Source organism: Camellia sinensis, unplaced genomic scaffold, assembly GCF_055761805.1.
Source record: "Camellia sinensis isolate YWXY unplaced genomic scaffold, ASM5576180v1 Unanchor1, whole genome shotgun sequence".
In the NCBI taxonomy this organism is placed as follows: domain Eukaryota; kingdom Viridiplantae; phylum Streptophyta; class Magnoliopsida; order Ericales; family Theaceae; genus Camellia; species Camellia sinensis.
This window is the reverse complement of record NW_028128987.1, coordinates 11,444,545-11,460,650: the sequence shown is the minus strand read 5'-3', so window position 1 is coordinate 11,460,650 and position 16,106 is coordinate 11,444,545. Positions and strand designations below refer to the sequence as shown.

The window sequence follows — 16,106 nt, the reverse complement described above, 5'->3', positions numbered from 1 at the left end:
TACTCAGTGAATGATATAATCAATAAAGGAGTTTGCATGAATGATATCCGAGGTCTCTTTTCTAAACAATACAATACATAGCATAACTAATACGAAATCAAGTGATGAACCAAGTCCATCTAACAAGTCTTCAAAACTTCAAGGGATGCTTACTAGCATCAATATAGTACAAGGGATGGCATTAACAAAGGTGCTACAAAAGTTTAGAGTCCCCTAGCACGTACGAACTTGTGCTACAAATGCTTATAGTCCCTTAGCACGTACGGACTTGTGCTACAAATGCTTATAGTCCCTTAGCACGTACGGACTTGTCAAGAATGTTGTCAAAATCAAAGCTAATACTTGATACACAAAATAAGAATAGTCATTCATGCTTAACAAATACTTCTCCAAAACAAGAAAGGCAAAGCTTTATCAAATGTCATAACATAGCTTTATTAAAAATACCACTCACATAGTTCTTCGAACGTTGGGGTCAAAGCAAGAGTCCAAGTCCTACAAACACATGGCAAAGTCTATTGAATGCACTCTCAAACAAGCTTTACATGAATGCAAATGATCTCGGCATTCCTTCAAAACTAAGTCGGACCAAAACAAAACACTGCTTCTCATCTCGGAAAACATAATGGGCACCAACCAGGTCTAGGCCGAGGTCCCACACCTTCTTACCAAGGTGTGGTCCCGATGGCCACATTCAAGGAAATGAAGTCGGAAAAATCTGGATTTCCCTCTGCTGAAGAACATGAAGAACATGAAAAACATGAATACTTAATCACAACTTGTTATTACGAAATCTGGAATTTCATGTGATGAGTTCGAAAACATGGACCTGGGTACCCATACTTGAAGATTTTATGAAAACAAACACAAAAACATGAATCTTGATGCAAGCATTCGGATCAAACAAGGCTTTTATTCAAGAACACATGAATATCACTTTCTCTTTCTAAAACCAAACTTTAAATCAATACATGGCTTACAAATCATGCTCGATCATGCAATGCAGCTAGATGAACAATAAGAACAACAAGAGTAGATCAAGATTCTAACATCAAGACACGAATCTAACGGCTCAAGGTGTGAAGATCAAGCTTGGAAATCTATTCCCTCTCTAAGAACTCCTTCTTCTCTTCCTAGAGTCTCTCTCTCTAAAAGACAAGGATATGATACAAAATGATGTGTTTCTCAACAACTCACTAACTTAACCCTCTGCTGGAACACGTGGCATCGGCTGGTTGGCTCTTCTCAAAAAGGTGACTGAGTGAAAAGACAAGATTATGACAAAGTGTGTTCAACAAACAAGGTGGCATTAGCACTCCGGCAGGTAATGATCTCGGCTAAGGACAGAGCTTCGGCAAGAGGGGTCCCAATGATCTCGGCAGGGATGGATAACGCATGGTCTAAATGTGCCACACCTTGGCCTAGACGTGCCACATCTCGGCCTAGGTTATACCGGTCCAGAACAAGACCACTAGGTGCAAGGATCAAGGATGTCTAGATGGTAACATCTCGGCTTAGATGATTCATATCTCAGCCTCGATGGAGTACACCTTGACCTAGATGATGACATCTCGGTCAATATGTCAGGGTGGAGGTGGAGGTGGAGGTGGAGGTCAAACAAAGTGGTTCCAAGATAGTACTAAGTGTAAGAGGTTCAAAGGTGCAACCTAGGCTTAACAAGACCTCAGCTACACGCCGGGCAAGAGGCGGAACACACAAACAATACGCAAGCCAAATTACATAAGCACAAAATAAGACGGAAACCTTACTTAAGGCAAAACAAGTTGAAAACTACAAATGCAAGCTGAACAAAACAAAACGTGCAAATGCACATGAACATGACTAAGATGGGGGTGAGGGTCACTACAGTTCGACTCTCCGGAATCTCTACGACTTCCAATATTCGGCTCCCACAGTACTATACATCACAAGATTCACACTTATTTAGATCAAAATATAAATATACAAGGCTAAAGATATTCTTACCTCAAAGTTGTGGAGGGAGAGATGAAGATCCACGCAATGAACTTCTGAAATAACGCGACCTAATCGGTTCAAATCGTAGCCTTTGGCAAGGGCAACAACTTTGATGAAGACACAATGATAGATTCTTTCTATTGATAGATGAAATCCCGAGTTTTAAGGATAGGGTTTTCGAAAAAACGGGGAGAGAGAGAGAGAGAGAGAAGAGATAGAAAAGTGTGTCAAAAATGTATTTGGATCGAGTTTTAAATCTGCTATCCTGACATGACCGCTCGAGCGAAACTTCTACTGCTTGAGCGAAGTACCAAAATGCAAAAGGACTGTTCGAGCGGTCTCGCCTGCAAACTTGCGAAATACTGGGAGCTACAAATCTCTGCTCGAGCAACCAAATGACCACTCAAGCGGTTACCTAAAAACAGCTCTTACAGTAAGGTTGTGTACATGTACTTCTAATCCTCTCCAAACCCCATAATGGCTAGAGCCTCATGCATTGGGACTGGTTTTTACTAAAATAAAAGAGAATAGTGTATTCCACATCGATTGTGTGTTGCGCTATGAACCTTTTTAAGTCTCCAACATTTCTCTAGAAATTAGGCCCTCTAGTGTGCTGTGTGTGGATTTGAACTCCTTTGCCTTTGCTTACCCAAAAGACTCCTTTGCCTTGATGTGGATGTGCGAATGTGTTATTTTTGTAAGATTTAAAAGTATATATCAAATCAAACATTCATTCCTTTATATTTAGAAATAAATGAATCATTTGCTGAGAAAATCATTGTGCATCTTCTGACATCTATTAGACAGTTTTTAGTAGTAAACTGAATATAATCCTTGTGGAAAGTAGGTATCATTTTTTTGTTTTGGTTTGAAAGAGAAAAAATGTCAATCCCATTCTACATTTTGTAAGGATCCTGAAAACAGCACAAACTATACATTATATAATAATTGATTTACAATATTTGTATGCCCTTACAACTTAACTGGACAAGCCAAGCATACATGCAGAAAACAACAGGATGATACCAGAATGAATACACATGTATTATATATTGTGTGTATATAAACAGTAAAATTTAATTTCACTCTTCATGTTGGAAGTGAACCAGCACTTGGTCATATCTTACTTACAATTCCATGGACATTAGTAGCCTCTGATCTTCTAACAGAGGAGATGATGCAGCTTCGATAATCTGCAAAGGTGAAATGAACAACCCATCAAGGATATAGCCGAACATGAATACATATTAAAATATATATATATATATATATGTCTGCTGAACACAAACACGCAATAAGAGTGCTACATTGCAAGAAGTAAATACTTTATTTTTTTCATCCTTAAAGAAAATATTGAAAATATTCAACTCCGGCTCAGAAGTGGCAAATTTTAAGATTAGTTTAATATTTTAAGATCAATTGCAAAGGAATTGAAATCTCAGTTTTGTTTTGAAGGTGTTTAGGACCTCTTGAAAATCTCCACATGAAATTGCAAAACACTAGAAAGATTACATAAACATAAAATCAAAAATAGTAACAAAGTGTACAATTTAATGCATAAAGGTGCTGCAAATGTAACTTACTGAACCTTCTATTGTTCATATTCTCACAGGGTATTAATTTAACTGGCTGTAGTTTATACAAACATAGCAATTCTTAACATTGCAAAACATGTCCTTTAGTGGTCTGTTAAGGCAGCAAATAGGTCAATTTGAAGATTTTATATAAAGGGTTCTATTTAATTATTTGTTGTGAACTGTATGAAGGGTTCTATTTGACATCAGAGATTATGTCTGACATTCTTTAAGAAGATTTATGATGAATGAACTTTAAAATTCTGACAAGTATTTCAAAAGAATTAGGATTGTCTTTGACAGAAAAAAAGCTCATGACAGAAAATATTGAAAGCAACACCAGCAGGGCAACTGATCCAGAGTCCAAGAGAGATAAACTGTCTATAGAAGGAAAAAATCAATATGAAAATGAAAGTGCAAAGAATCTGAGATAACCATCAGGAGAGAACCAAACATAAAAGGAAAAAAAAAAAAAAAAAAATTGACAAATATAGCTCTTTTGCACTTAAAACATTCAAAGGATTATCTTACTGATGCCAAAAATTTTTTTATCTCAAACACTTAACGGAAAGGCATGTGAATAAGAATGCTTGGTGATGCATGCAAAGCCAAACAGAATATAAATCAGATACTAAAAATATCTAGTAACATTTCAGGTCTCTTCAACCAAAATATGAGTTGAACAGATGCCAAACCTTAAAGCCAGTTTTTTTGTACAATTCTTGGGCAGGCTTGTTGTCTGCATTTACATGAACAAATAGTTGCTTCATACCTGTTGGGATACCCAAAAAGGAGAAAAAAGAGAATTAAAATGACATTAGGAGAAAAGAAAACTACCCTTAAATTTTTGAAAGTCAAAACCTAGTACCTGCTAAGGCGGCAGCATCAATGGCCAAATATAACATATTTGAAGCTATTGCCTGACGCCGAGCAAACTTTGAAACACAAACATTTGCAACATAAGCATACTTTCGACTTGCCAAGATAGCAGACGGTCTTTTTACCTCCTGAAAACAAAATCCAATGGGTTCAAGGTGATATAGGATCCATACAAGGGAGCCCACTAATAGGCTGCTTATACTCTGAAAGCGAGAGGGAGGGAAGAGGGAAAGCCAAAAAGCAAAACCTTTTTCTTAAGGTAAATATGTTGAAACCCAAAATACATAAATAACTAATATATAAGGAAACAAAATGTGGGAATCAGATAGAGACTTCAGGGCCTTTGGCACCTTTCTTAGGATGCTCATTGCAACTGGGATCTTCCCTAAGAATCTATGATATGGATCAAGAAAAGTAAATCATTATAAAATATTTACATCTTAACCAAGCATGCCATTCTAAAGTTTGCAAGAAATGAGTTAAGATACAATCAGTTACATACCCCTGGGTATGTTTCCCCACTCAAGAATTGCCGGATGCTAAGGTCTAGAGTTCCCACAACACTGTTTATGACAGTTCTTCTTATGTTTTTATCTTCCTTCTTAACCTGAATGTTGAGAAGAACAAATGCCAGTGACAAATCTTCAAACCAGCAGAGCATCATGATGGTAAGTATAAATATCCATATATAAATTAGAATATGAGCACTTGCAAGATGCAGTAAATGCTATAAGTGAAATTCACGCAACAAGCAGTGAGGTATTAAAACTTCTGCAACATCTTGGGTTGATGCACATATGTAGGGGTTACAGTATGCATGTGGTTGGAAAACAAAATTCCTCAACCCACATTAATTTGAATTTATTTGCCAATTGCAAGTTGTTTTTGAAAAATTTGTCCTTGTTCTACTCCATGCATTTATGTTTTGACCCCAGATGCTTTGAATAAAGAGGGTCTTCAGTTAGAGAATATAGTTGCTAAAAATACTACTTTGCTTGGTAATGGTTATGGAGATTTCCCTTCGCGTGTGATTCTTTGTGGCATGTTGTTATTAAAAGTAAATATGTGATTCATGAAAATGGCTGGGACTCTCATCAAATTAATGGGGGAAACTCTCGATCTACTGGAAAATTTATATTATATCTCATGAACTCTCTTTTCTCTAGACATGATATGAGGATCATTGTGGGTAATGAGGAGAATGTTCATATCTGGGAAGATGATTGGAGGGGTGGGAATTCTTTTGCTCATTTATATTCTAGTTGTATCATTTATCTCGTTCTCATGGTGCTCCTATTACTTCTATGGTTTCTTCCTACTCCTTTCCGGTCTCTTGGGACTTCAATTTTTGTACAAACCTTATGATCGAGAGAAAGATGAATTAGTTTCCTTGATGTCTATTCTTAACGTTGTTCAGTTGAAAAGGGAGGCCATTGATAAAAGTGTGGTCCATTCAGTCTTCAAGAATTTTTTTCTTGTAAATATCTTTTTAATTCCATAATTGATGATCCTAATATTCCTATTTTTAAGCTCCACAGAGTGATTTGGATTGCCTATGTGCCCCTTAAAGTTGAAGTTTTTGTGTGATCCATAGTTCATAAGAAAATCAAAACAATGATATAGTACAGACTTCAGAGGAGAAGTCCTAGTTGCTATTTGTCTCCACAGTGGTGTGTAATGTGCAAAGTGTATTGACCACCTTTTTTTTCCCACTGCTTAGTGGCTATGACTTAGTGCTTGAGATTAATCCAGTTGGCAATAATTAATTGGCACATTCCATCTTCCATTGATCAATTGTTCACTACTCCCTTTAGTCGCTTTGTCTTAAATACGAAAATCAAGAGCTTTGTGGGCTTGTGCAGTGTTGTGAGTGTTGTGGCTTGAGAGAGATGCAAGAAACTTAGAATATAAATCAGATAATGTGGGGTTTCAGAAATAGTTTGTGTTATTTGACTTCCTTTTGAGTGCCAGTTTCGGCTTTAAATTCCTAAGAACCAAGGGCGTTTCTAAGAAGGGGCATGTCCATGTTGTGTCCACGTTCACACCAACATCCATCAGACACTTCTCACTGTGTGTTGGACACACATCCAAATGTGTCACTATTTTTAAACCCAAACATTTTTTGGACACTTCAAGAACACACATGTCCATTGCTTAGAAATACATTATAATTTTGAACAAAATAACTTGGCGTATACGATGATAATATATATAGATTTATTCTTATTAATCTCTCTTCGTTTAAACTTTAGAAATTAGTGTTATGTTGCATTTTTATAATCTTTGAATGAAATATTCATATATATAACATATAATAAATATATAAAACCACATGTTTTGTGTGTCCTCCACATGCCATGTCTTGCATTTTTTGAAAATTGACATGTCAACATGTCCGTGTCCATGCTTCTTATAAGATTTCCTTTGTTTCTTATTAGTAGGGCAGTCTGTCAGATGTAATTTCGTTTTAGGCGTCGTTTGGCATACAACACTTTTAGCCTATAAGCTAAAAAGTTACTAAAAAAACCAAAAGGCCTATAACCTATACAAAAAAGTCAAAGATTCCATTTTCTCTTTACTTTTTTCACATCTTTTCTTCAAAAATCAAAAAGTCATTCCAAACATATTAATTTTTTTTACCTCATATTTTAGTCAAAAAACCAAAAAGTTACTAAAATAGTCTGTTCCCAAATGAAGCCTTAATCTCTTCTATTTTTTGAAGGATACCTTGTCCTCTACTTTCTCTTTACACTTTCCATTTTCTATTTTAACAATATTTTTCTTCTATTGGTGATCAAAAAAGAAAGCCATATATAAAATTGTTACACAATATTATGTGAATAACATTCAATTGAAGCAAAATTTGTTTTTTTTAAGAGACAGCAGATGGATTTCATTAAGCTAGACTAGAAGAGTTTGTCACAGTAGAGAAGTTACTTCCAGAAAGGGAAGCAGAACATTGGCCATCTTCAAAATAGTATTGGAATTTAATGTAACATGAATTCTTTTACACAAAAATACCTCAGATTATCATTTACAACAAATTTTGAAGCATAACAATGAAACTTGGTAGACAAAAACAAAACAGAACTTAAAAACTAAAGAACACAACAATTTGATAGACTAAGTCAAGAACTACATCAGGCAACCAACTGAAGATAATTTGCAATTGAAAACAATTTAAAGCATCAATAGCCGTAAAAAGAAAAAAGAACAGAAGACTCATCATGAGTCACTTGTGTAAGAGTACTGGACATACTGCAACAAAACAAGAGCACTTGAGAGAATTTCCATGCAGCCCCATACATCTTCGCTTCAAAGCATAGAACTCCTGTAATATGCACGAGAGAGAGAGAGAGAGACAGATGAAATATAACTGCAATGACCAGAATCTTAGCAAGATATGAAGATCGGTGTCATGATCTTTTTTTTCCTTTTTATTTTTTGGTGCATGTGAATGTTGGTTTGTTCATTGGATATTTGGAAAGGAAATTTGGAGAGGCAGGTCCATTTTGAGGTAGCAGCAAATTTACATAACCTGTGGTTAAGCATAAAATAATTGCCTTGATCGGCAAATCATGCCCAATAATATGGGCAGGAGAGGTTTTCTCTTGCCTAATTAAAGCCGCATGTGCAAAAAGTTCGAGGATTCAGTTCATCATCTTTTGCTTCATTGTGAGGTGGCAAGGGATTTGTGAGTATGTTGTTTTGCATCTTTGGTGTTTGGTGGGTGTTGATGATATGCTTGACCGTGTTTGATCTCTTTGAGTATAGGGACTTTGGCTGTCAGCAGAAGAAAGTGAAGAAGGTTCGATGAGTGTTCCCTTGTGTTTAATGTGGTGCATTTGGAGAGAGAAATAGAAGAACATTTAAAGATGTACAGTTGCCGATACATAGGCAGGGGTTAAATATTTCGAGAGCTATTTAATTTTGGTTGAAGGGAGAGTTTTGTGAGTCTTCCTTCTTGTTCATAGATTTTTTTGGGGGAGTTACATTTTGGTGAGGATATATAGTTTGCCTTGAGGGTTTTGTTTGTTTCCTTGATGCTTTGTACAGGGTGATGCTCCCTTGGTGTCCTTCATGATATTATAATTTCTCTTTTTTATCCAAAAGAAAATTTCTTAAATTGAACTCCAAAGCCCTTAACTAACCTGTTCCAACCATCCATAATCACTTTTCCATAGCTAAACCTAAATCTAAACCCTTATTTTGGTGCTAAAAATTAAAGGACCCTACATCCGATTCATAGATCAGGGTATTATAATCAAGGCAGGAGGTTGCAGCTCACATTGCCTGTCTTCTCCACTTTCCTAACTCCATAATGCTTGTAATTTGAGTCTTTGGTAAGCTTCATTAAGTCAAATAAGTCATGGACAGAGAAAAGTTCAGGATGATATTTCAAAAATTGTTAAAATGATAAGCCCCATAGTTTCTTATATATTTTTTTCAATTTGTGATTCCTACACTTTAACCCACCACAGGTCAAAGATAAAAGGACTGTTCAATCACAACTTACCTGTTCAGCATACTTTCTTTTATAACTATCAACATGCCTGGAAAATGATAACTTGTCATAATTAATACACTGAACTGAAATCAAAGTCTATATGTATAGAGTAAGATTTGGTACCTGGGTGTAAACCTATGAAGCACGGGTACGGGTACTTGTACGATACGGGTACGTCAATACCGTAAAATCTAAAAAAAGTAGGGTACGGGTACGGATACAAGTTGGGCTTATTACGTTCACAAAAAAATATTTATTTTTAATTTGGAGTAATGCAAAAATTAACTAAATGATTTAATTTGTTAAGATCCAACCTGCAATTAATATTTAATACCAAAAGTAACGATATAAATAAAAATTAAATGTCATTATATTAAATAACTTAATTTTAAAATCATGCCAAGCATAAAACTATAAATAAAAAAGAAGTCTTTATCTCTGTAGTAGAAGAAAATATTGTTTCGATTAAGGTACGGTACAGCATGGGTATATACCTAGGTAAGTCTGGGTACGCCAAACATTAAGAAGAAAAAATTTGAGTACATGTTTTGTGCACCCGATACGTATGCAGAGGTACTATACGAAGTATCATATGCCAGTAAATACCCGGTACAAGTACGACATGTTTGTCGAAGTATCCATGCTTCATAGGTGTAAACATCTGCATGTCTGAGCGAGTGTGTGTGAGTTCATAGAATCAGAAGTATAAAATTCAAAATGGAAGCAGGGTACTAACCTCATACATGATAAAGATTCCCAATGAGCTTCTGCTCGAAGCCATGCTGCTGTCTGCAATGTGAAGTCAGACATGGAACCTAAACTGAAGTACTTTCAAAAAAATAAATGAAGGAAAAGACATAAATCTCCAATGGAAAGTACACAAGAACGGTCAATACCAACCCAATATTCTTCATCTAGTACAGCTTCACGGGCAACAAACCGGCCAAAATTTCGCCTTTGTAGGCCATTATATTCCTGGTCACTGAGTTGTAACCGGTTGAAAGAGAGTTCTGGCGGTTTTGAGCTATCATTCTTGGAAACAGCTGGTTGCCAGATGCTTTGGTTATTATCACAATGCACTTCAAGAGTTTTCCACCTAGAATTTGAAACAGGAAAAGTCTCCCTGGAAGATTTGTACACGAATGAAAAATTAAAATAAAGTGGGATGAGAGAATATTCAGGTTTCTCATACTAGCTATATAACTTAAAACTAGTTAACTTCACATCAATCTCTTTTTTGTAGGAAAATAAGTCACCCTTCATTTTAATCTCTACTGTCTGGCCCATTCCAAGCATAATTGCTGGCACGTGCACAAAATCAAAAGGCATCAATATAATCATGTATTACACTTTTGACTGTCAACTTCTTGATCTTGACCTTTTTTCTGTTCAAAACAACCATTGCAGAAATTTTAAGGAGGGTGACCAAAAAGGGAGAAAATATGGAATTTCACATGAAATATGCTTAAGTGAATGCTTGTTTCATTTTTAGTCTTAATTTGATGTCTTCTATAGTTGTTTATTGTTGCCATAGTTTTATTCTTGTTTTATCAAGTTCAAGTTTTAAGAGAACAGTATTTTGGTAGGCTGTAATAGTGGCCCATAGGTCATTATTCCAACTAATTAATTGAGTTTTTTTATTGGAGTCTTTACTATGACGAGAATTTTATTAGCAGTCAAAGTACAAATATTTCCTTCTTTGGAGTAGAAGCAAATCAACCCCATTTTCTTATATATATAGACTTGTTCCTAAATTACTATACAAGATTACTGAATTTTCTAATTGATAAACACAGACTAAATAGTAACACTACAAGACATATTCCACATTTCCTTCGGTTTTGTGTCTTCCTCTTTGTTTTCACTTCTCAATCTTTTCACCTTTGTCCCTTTGACAATGAGGTTGTATAAGAATTGCGATAGAGATTGGATAATCGAACAAAAAGGCTCCGTTTGGTTTAGTTTTAGAATCATGATTTGTGTGTGGTGTTGTGTTTTGAGTCTTGAAAAGATTTGTTTAGTTATGAGTTTTGAAAAGAGTTTTGAGTTTTGAGTTTTGAAAAAAAATTTGAGTTGTATTTTTAAATTTTTTGGATTTTTTTAATATGTAAAAATGTTTAAGAAAATTTCATTTTTTTTTAATTTTAAGTATAGAAATTTTTACTTTAAATATTTTATTTTATTTTATAAATATTTTAAATATTTTTTAAAAAAAATTAAATATTTTTTAACTTTTTTTTAAATATTTAGACCAAGTTTGGCATGAGGCAAAAAAGACAAAAAGTCAAAAAGTCACTATCCTATTTAAGTCACATCATCTTATTTAAGTCACATCACCTCTCTAACACATCACTTCAAACCCAACCCAAACCCAACCCATATTTCATAAAAAGTCAAAAAGTGCACTTATTTAGTCTTCCCAAACTAGGCCTTAATTTTTTTTTTAAATTCTAAAATTTTTTGGATCGCCCATATATATCTAAAGCATAACAAATTATTTGGCTAATACTTAAAAAAACAACAAAAAATATTTTTGAAAAAATAAAAGAATAAAAATATTTGTCTTCAAAAATAAAAATAAACAAAATATTTTTTGAAATAAAATATAAAATAAAAAATAATTTTAAAAAACAAAATAAAAAAATTATTTTTTTTGAATTTTATTTTTTAAATGGAGTTTAAAAAGAGTTTTGAAAAGAGTTTGATTATAAGTTTTGAATTGAGTTTTAAGTTGTGTGCTTGGTTATGAGTTTTGAAAATAATTTTTGAATTGAGTTTTGAGTTGTGTGTTTGGTTATGAATTTTGAAAATAGTTCTGAAAGTTTTTTATTAGAATCACGATTCTAAAAGTAAACCAAACGCAACCAAAGCTTTTACCTTTCATATAAATAAAGCCTCAAAAGGTCAATCAATTAGAATCACAGAAATGAATAGATTAAGAAGTTATTCTATGGTTGTTGACCTCAGATGTGCTTCTTTAAGATTGTCATGATCAAGCTAAACAAAGCAACTTTGGTGTGGTGGGTAACAATTTTGACCGAAACAGGAGATGCAAGTAGAAAGGTGTTGTCCTAATAATGTAGAAAACGAGTAATAATATTGGTCATCTAATTGAAGTGACCCCCTAATCAGATAATCCTAGTCCATGACGAAGAACATAATAAACAGCCATATGTTAAGTTCACATAACATGATCATGGAGCATAAGGAGCATGTAACTATGACAGCAAATATTAAAGGGACAGTTAACGGGATCATGAAGGAGGCAATCACCGAGAATTTAGCTTACTTAGGAGTTCAAGTTCAATTAGGAAATTAATATTAGTTTCCTACTTTAGTATTTTATTTAATTATTATTTGTTTCCTTTTGGATTGGTCCTTTATTTGTGTTTGTCTATATAGTTTATTGAATTGTTAGAGTTTATTGGCGTAATTTGGAAATATTTACTTTTCTTGGCCTACCTCACTCTCACTCTGCACTGCTCCTCCCGATGTTCTTTAACCATTCTCTTCTTTTGCCTCTTTCCCTCTTCTCTCTCCTCTACTATATTGGCTCGGTTTATCTATTTCCTTCTCTTCTCTTCTCCTTCCCTTTCCTGCAGGTCTCCATGTGCTGCAGCCTGCATTAGATAGTTTTCCACAGAATAGCGACAACCCAAAGTCCTACAAATAAATAAGACTGAGGTGGTCTTCCATGCCTTACACTCTACATTATCTTTGGTTGGGGAAAAGGAATTTAACTTCACTGACATTGATAACGGTCAATTAAGTTAGAATTGAAAACCGAGTAGTTGGATCAAGTATAAAACATTTGAGGAGGAAGAAGAAAGCCATCCAAGCCAAATGGTTTGTCCTCCACTGTGAATGATTACAAAATGTAGTCAGGTACAATTTAGCTCCACCCAAGTCTCATCATATTTGCTCAATAAACCTTGACTGTACAATCATAGACACAGTTTGGAACTTTGGAATGAACTAAGAGCACTATTGTGACGATTGTCATAAAATCAAGTTTGTGCCCTAACAGTTTTTTATTTTATTTATTTATTTTATTTTATTTTTTTGATAAATAAATACCCTGACAGTTTTTTAAAGGATTGAAGGATGCAAAAATCCCATTCACTATGAACATCAAGTATCCAAAGCTGACAGAAAGAGGCATCATTTCAATGCTACTTATTCAGTCCAAGAGAAACATTCATATAACGTCTTCATTCAAGAGTCCTCGTGTAAAAGCCTTATCCATCAGTTGCATAATGGGGTGGGCTTGGCAGGACATTTCAGCCAAATTAACAACATAAAAACGGTGTAGTTCATCATGTAAGTCATTAAAGAGCATTGTTGTTGGTCAAGGGACAATCACCAAAAACTAATCTCTAGTCTCTATTCTCCATTGTCAATACCTAGAAACAGCTAAAAGGATGGAAGCACAGACTTAGTCTTTAGTTTGCCTAAGATTTTGCAGGGAAAACACTTTTGGCTTTCTGGTTGTCAATGGATTTTCAGAAACACCGCTGATGGGGACGTTAGAGCATCTCCAACACTTCATCAATTTTTTCATCTAATTTGATTCCAAATTTGAGTAAAAAATTTGATTTGATAAGAACTATTCCAATCCTTTCATCAAAATCTTGTCAAACCCTCTTATCCCAAATTTCTATTTTCATCAAATTTGATGAAAAACAATCATCTCCAAATGTTTCATCTTTTTAAATTTTTAGCAAATTATAATTTGATGAATTCTCAATTTCATGAAAAAATGTCTCCCCATTGATTTGATGAACAATCAATGAATGGATTGGAGATGGTTTTTTTAGCACCTTTTCATCAAATTTAAATTTGAATAAAAAATAAGGGTTAAGGATTGGAGATGCCCTTAATTAGGACTGAATCACAACCAATTATTTGAAAATTTTTGTAAATTTAAAAGTAGTCCCAAGAACTTGACAAAAGTAAATAACAGTAATAAAAGTGAGCCTCCACATTTGAAAACATTCTAAGTAGGCAAAAGATTCTAGAGTGGAAAACAACATGCAGCTCAGACACATTCACTTATGCAAATATTTATTGTTCCCATAGACTTGCAAGACAAAATTCACAAAATCACAATTCAATTCACAGCTCAACAATCATGGTGTTCATAGCCAAAACATACTGTCAAAGATTATAAACAGACCATTCATCTTCAATGCATAAAAGTTGTTATAAACACATATGGATCCAAGGGTTTACCTAAATATGCTGTGCACAACCAGGGATTGGCGTTTGGCGCGCTTTGATAGCAGCAAAGTTGTCAATTGAGGCTGTTGTCGTACTTTAAACTGTGTCACAAATTTCCCTTTTAGCTCCATCGCCTCTCTCTCTCTCTCTCTCTCTCTCTCTCTCCAGTCTTCAAATTCCCAATGTCTTTTTGTCATATAACAATATTCATTCATGAATAGTAATCAACCCAGCCAAAACCCTCAAATTTTTGTTTCCATATTTCAGCAAATTCAGAGAACTGAAACTCAGAATCGATAATTTGGTTGATAGAACCCTAATTTGGTTGTGAAGATTTTTGGTGATTTTACTGTTAATAAACGAGTACTCTCTGTCTCTGTCTCTGTCTCTGTCCCTGTCCCTGTTCACAAATTGAAGGCGGCGAAAGGAAAGTAGGGAGAACAATGGCCAGAAAAGTCGTCCCGACATAAAATTTTCCATTTTTGTAGGCCCATGTCCCTCATTATCCATATTATTAAAGTATCTCCGACGGTAGTCACTATATGGTAATTAGTATTGTTATAAATAAAGTATAATTTTTTATATTATTCTTAACTAGACAAATGTAAAAATGAAAAAAAAATTGAAAATTTAGAAAAAAATATATATTTAATGTCTTTTTATTATAATAAAATTATCTTCATTTAATATCATGTATTTTATCTTTTTATTGCCTTCATTTCAAAAAATATATTTATTTTTTCATTATACTTTATTGAAAAATTTAAATTATACTAAAAAATAGTCAACATTATACATTACAAAAATAATATTACATTCTATTGTAAAAAATACTCAAAAATAATAAATAAAAAAAATTTCATCACAAAATATTAAAATGACTTTGAATTGAAATAGAGATTGAAATAGAGCCGTTGGCCCATGTTACACATTCCAAGGGAGTACCTTTACCGTTGGATTATATAGATCTAACGGCTGTGATCAAACCTTATCTATCTCTCTCTCATTCCAAGACACTGCCCTCCTTCATTTCCTTTTCCTCATTCTGATTTTACACCCCATCACTCTATCACTCTCTGTATCTCTTAAAAACCCTATCTCTTTTCTCTCTAGCTTCGAATTGGAGACCGAATGGGGGTAGAGTTTGGAGATGAGAGAGAGGGAGCGATTGAAGGAAGGAAGGAATGAAGGAAGGAATGAGAGAGAGCGAGTGAGATCACCACCAGATTGACGATCACCAGTTCATCAGGAGATAGACGATGGAAGAGACTCTTGTCTCTCACTTTCTTTCGACTCTATCTTCTCTGTATCTTCGAATTGGAGACCGAATGAGGGTAGAGTTTAGGGGTTTCGCAAAGGCATTTGGGGAAAAGAGAGAGGGAGCGATTGAAGGAAGGAAGGAGAGGGAGCGATTGAGATCAATGAATGGGCATAAGTAAGGACCACCAGATCGACGATTGACGATTCATCAAGAGATAGACGATCGAAGAGACTCCTCTGTCTCTCACTCTTTTCCGACTCTCTCCACTTTCGGTTCTTTGTTCAAGTACCTTTTCGTCACTTTTCTTGTTCGATTTATGGATTGTTGTTGATTTTGTTGATATTTATTGCTTTGTTTGAGCATGATTTATTGATTGTTGTTGATTTTGTTAATTCTATAAACAAAAACCTTTGTTGATTTTGGGTAAATTAAAAAAAAAATTATTGAAATTTTTTTTTTGTTCAATTCTTATTAAAAAAAAATGGTAAAACAGTTGCTGGGAAGGGAGGGAGGGAGGGAGTGAGGGAGGAAAACAGTTGGTTTTGCTGAGTTGGCACAAATGGCAGCTGTCAAAGCTTGTGTCAATTTGACACAAGCTTTGGCATTTCTCAAATTTGACAGCTGCCATATTCAACCATTGGAGCATTATTTTTTAACACAACTGTTATATTATAGCAATGGCAACTCC

At 34.5% G+C, this 16,106-nt stretch overlaps 1 protein-coding gene across 33 annotated transcripts in view; it reads right to left on the bottom strand.

The window, feature by feature from the left end:
* Positions 1–14,641, bottom strand: part of LOC114274144 (GCN5-related N-acetyltransferase 6, chloroplastic) — a 60,995-nt gene extending 46,354 nt beyond the window's left edge. For 6 of the 33 annotated variants that reach the window (XM_082911131.1, XM_028216287.2, XM_028216423.2 and 3 more), the window contains exons 1-9: positions 14,170–14,535; positions 9,834–10,060; positions 9,674–9,752; positions 8,947–8,983; positions 7,690–7,761; positions 4,933–5,037; positions 4,420–4,558; positions 4,247–4,323; positions 3,109–3,170 (exon numbers count right to left, since the gene is read on the bottom strand). In XM_082911131.1, the coding sequence (XP_082767257.1) occupies positions 3,109–3,170; positions 4,247–4,323; positions 4,420–4,558; positions 4,933–5,037; positions 7,690–7,761; positions 8,947–8,983; positions 9,674–9,752; positions 9,834–10,060; positions 14,170–14,372 (1,001 nt within the window). In that variant the 5' untranslated portion in view covers positions 14,373–14,535. Of the gene's footprint in view, positions 1–410; positions 734–2,887; positions 3,171–4,246; positions 4,324–4,419; positions 4,559–4,780; positions 4,824–4,932; positions 5,038–7,689; positions 7,762–8,946; positions 8,984–9,673; positions 9,758–9,833; positions 10,061–10,193; positions 10,323–12,399; positions 12,874–14,169 lie in introns of those variants that run through there. The other 27 variants (XR_014357662.1, XR_014357661.1, XM_082911136.1 and 24 more) reach the window with 23 other exon arrangements.
* Between the last annotated feature and the right edge of the window lie 1,465 nt (positions 14,642–16,106).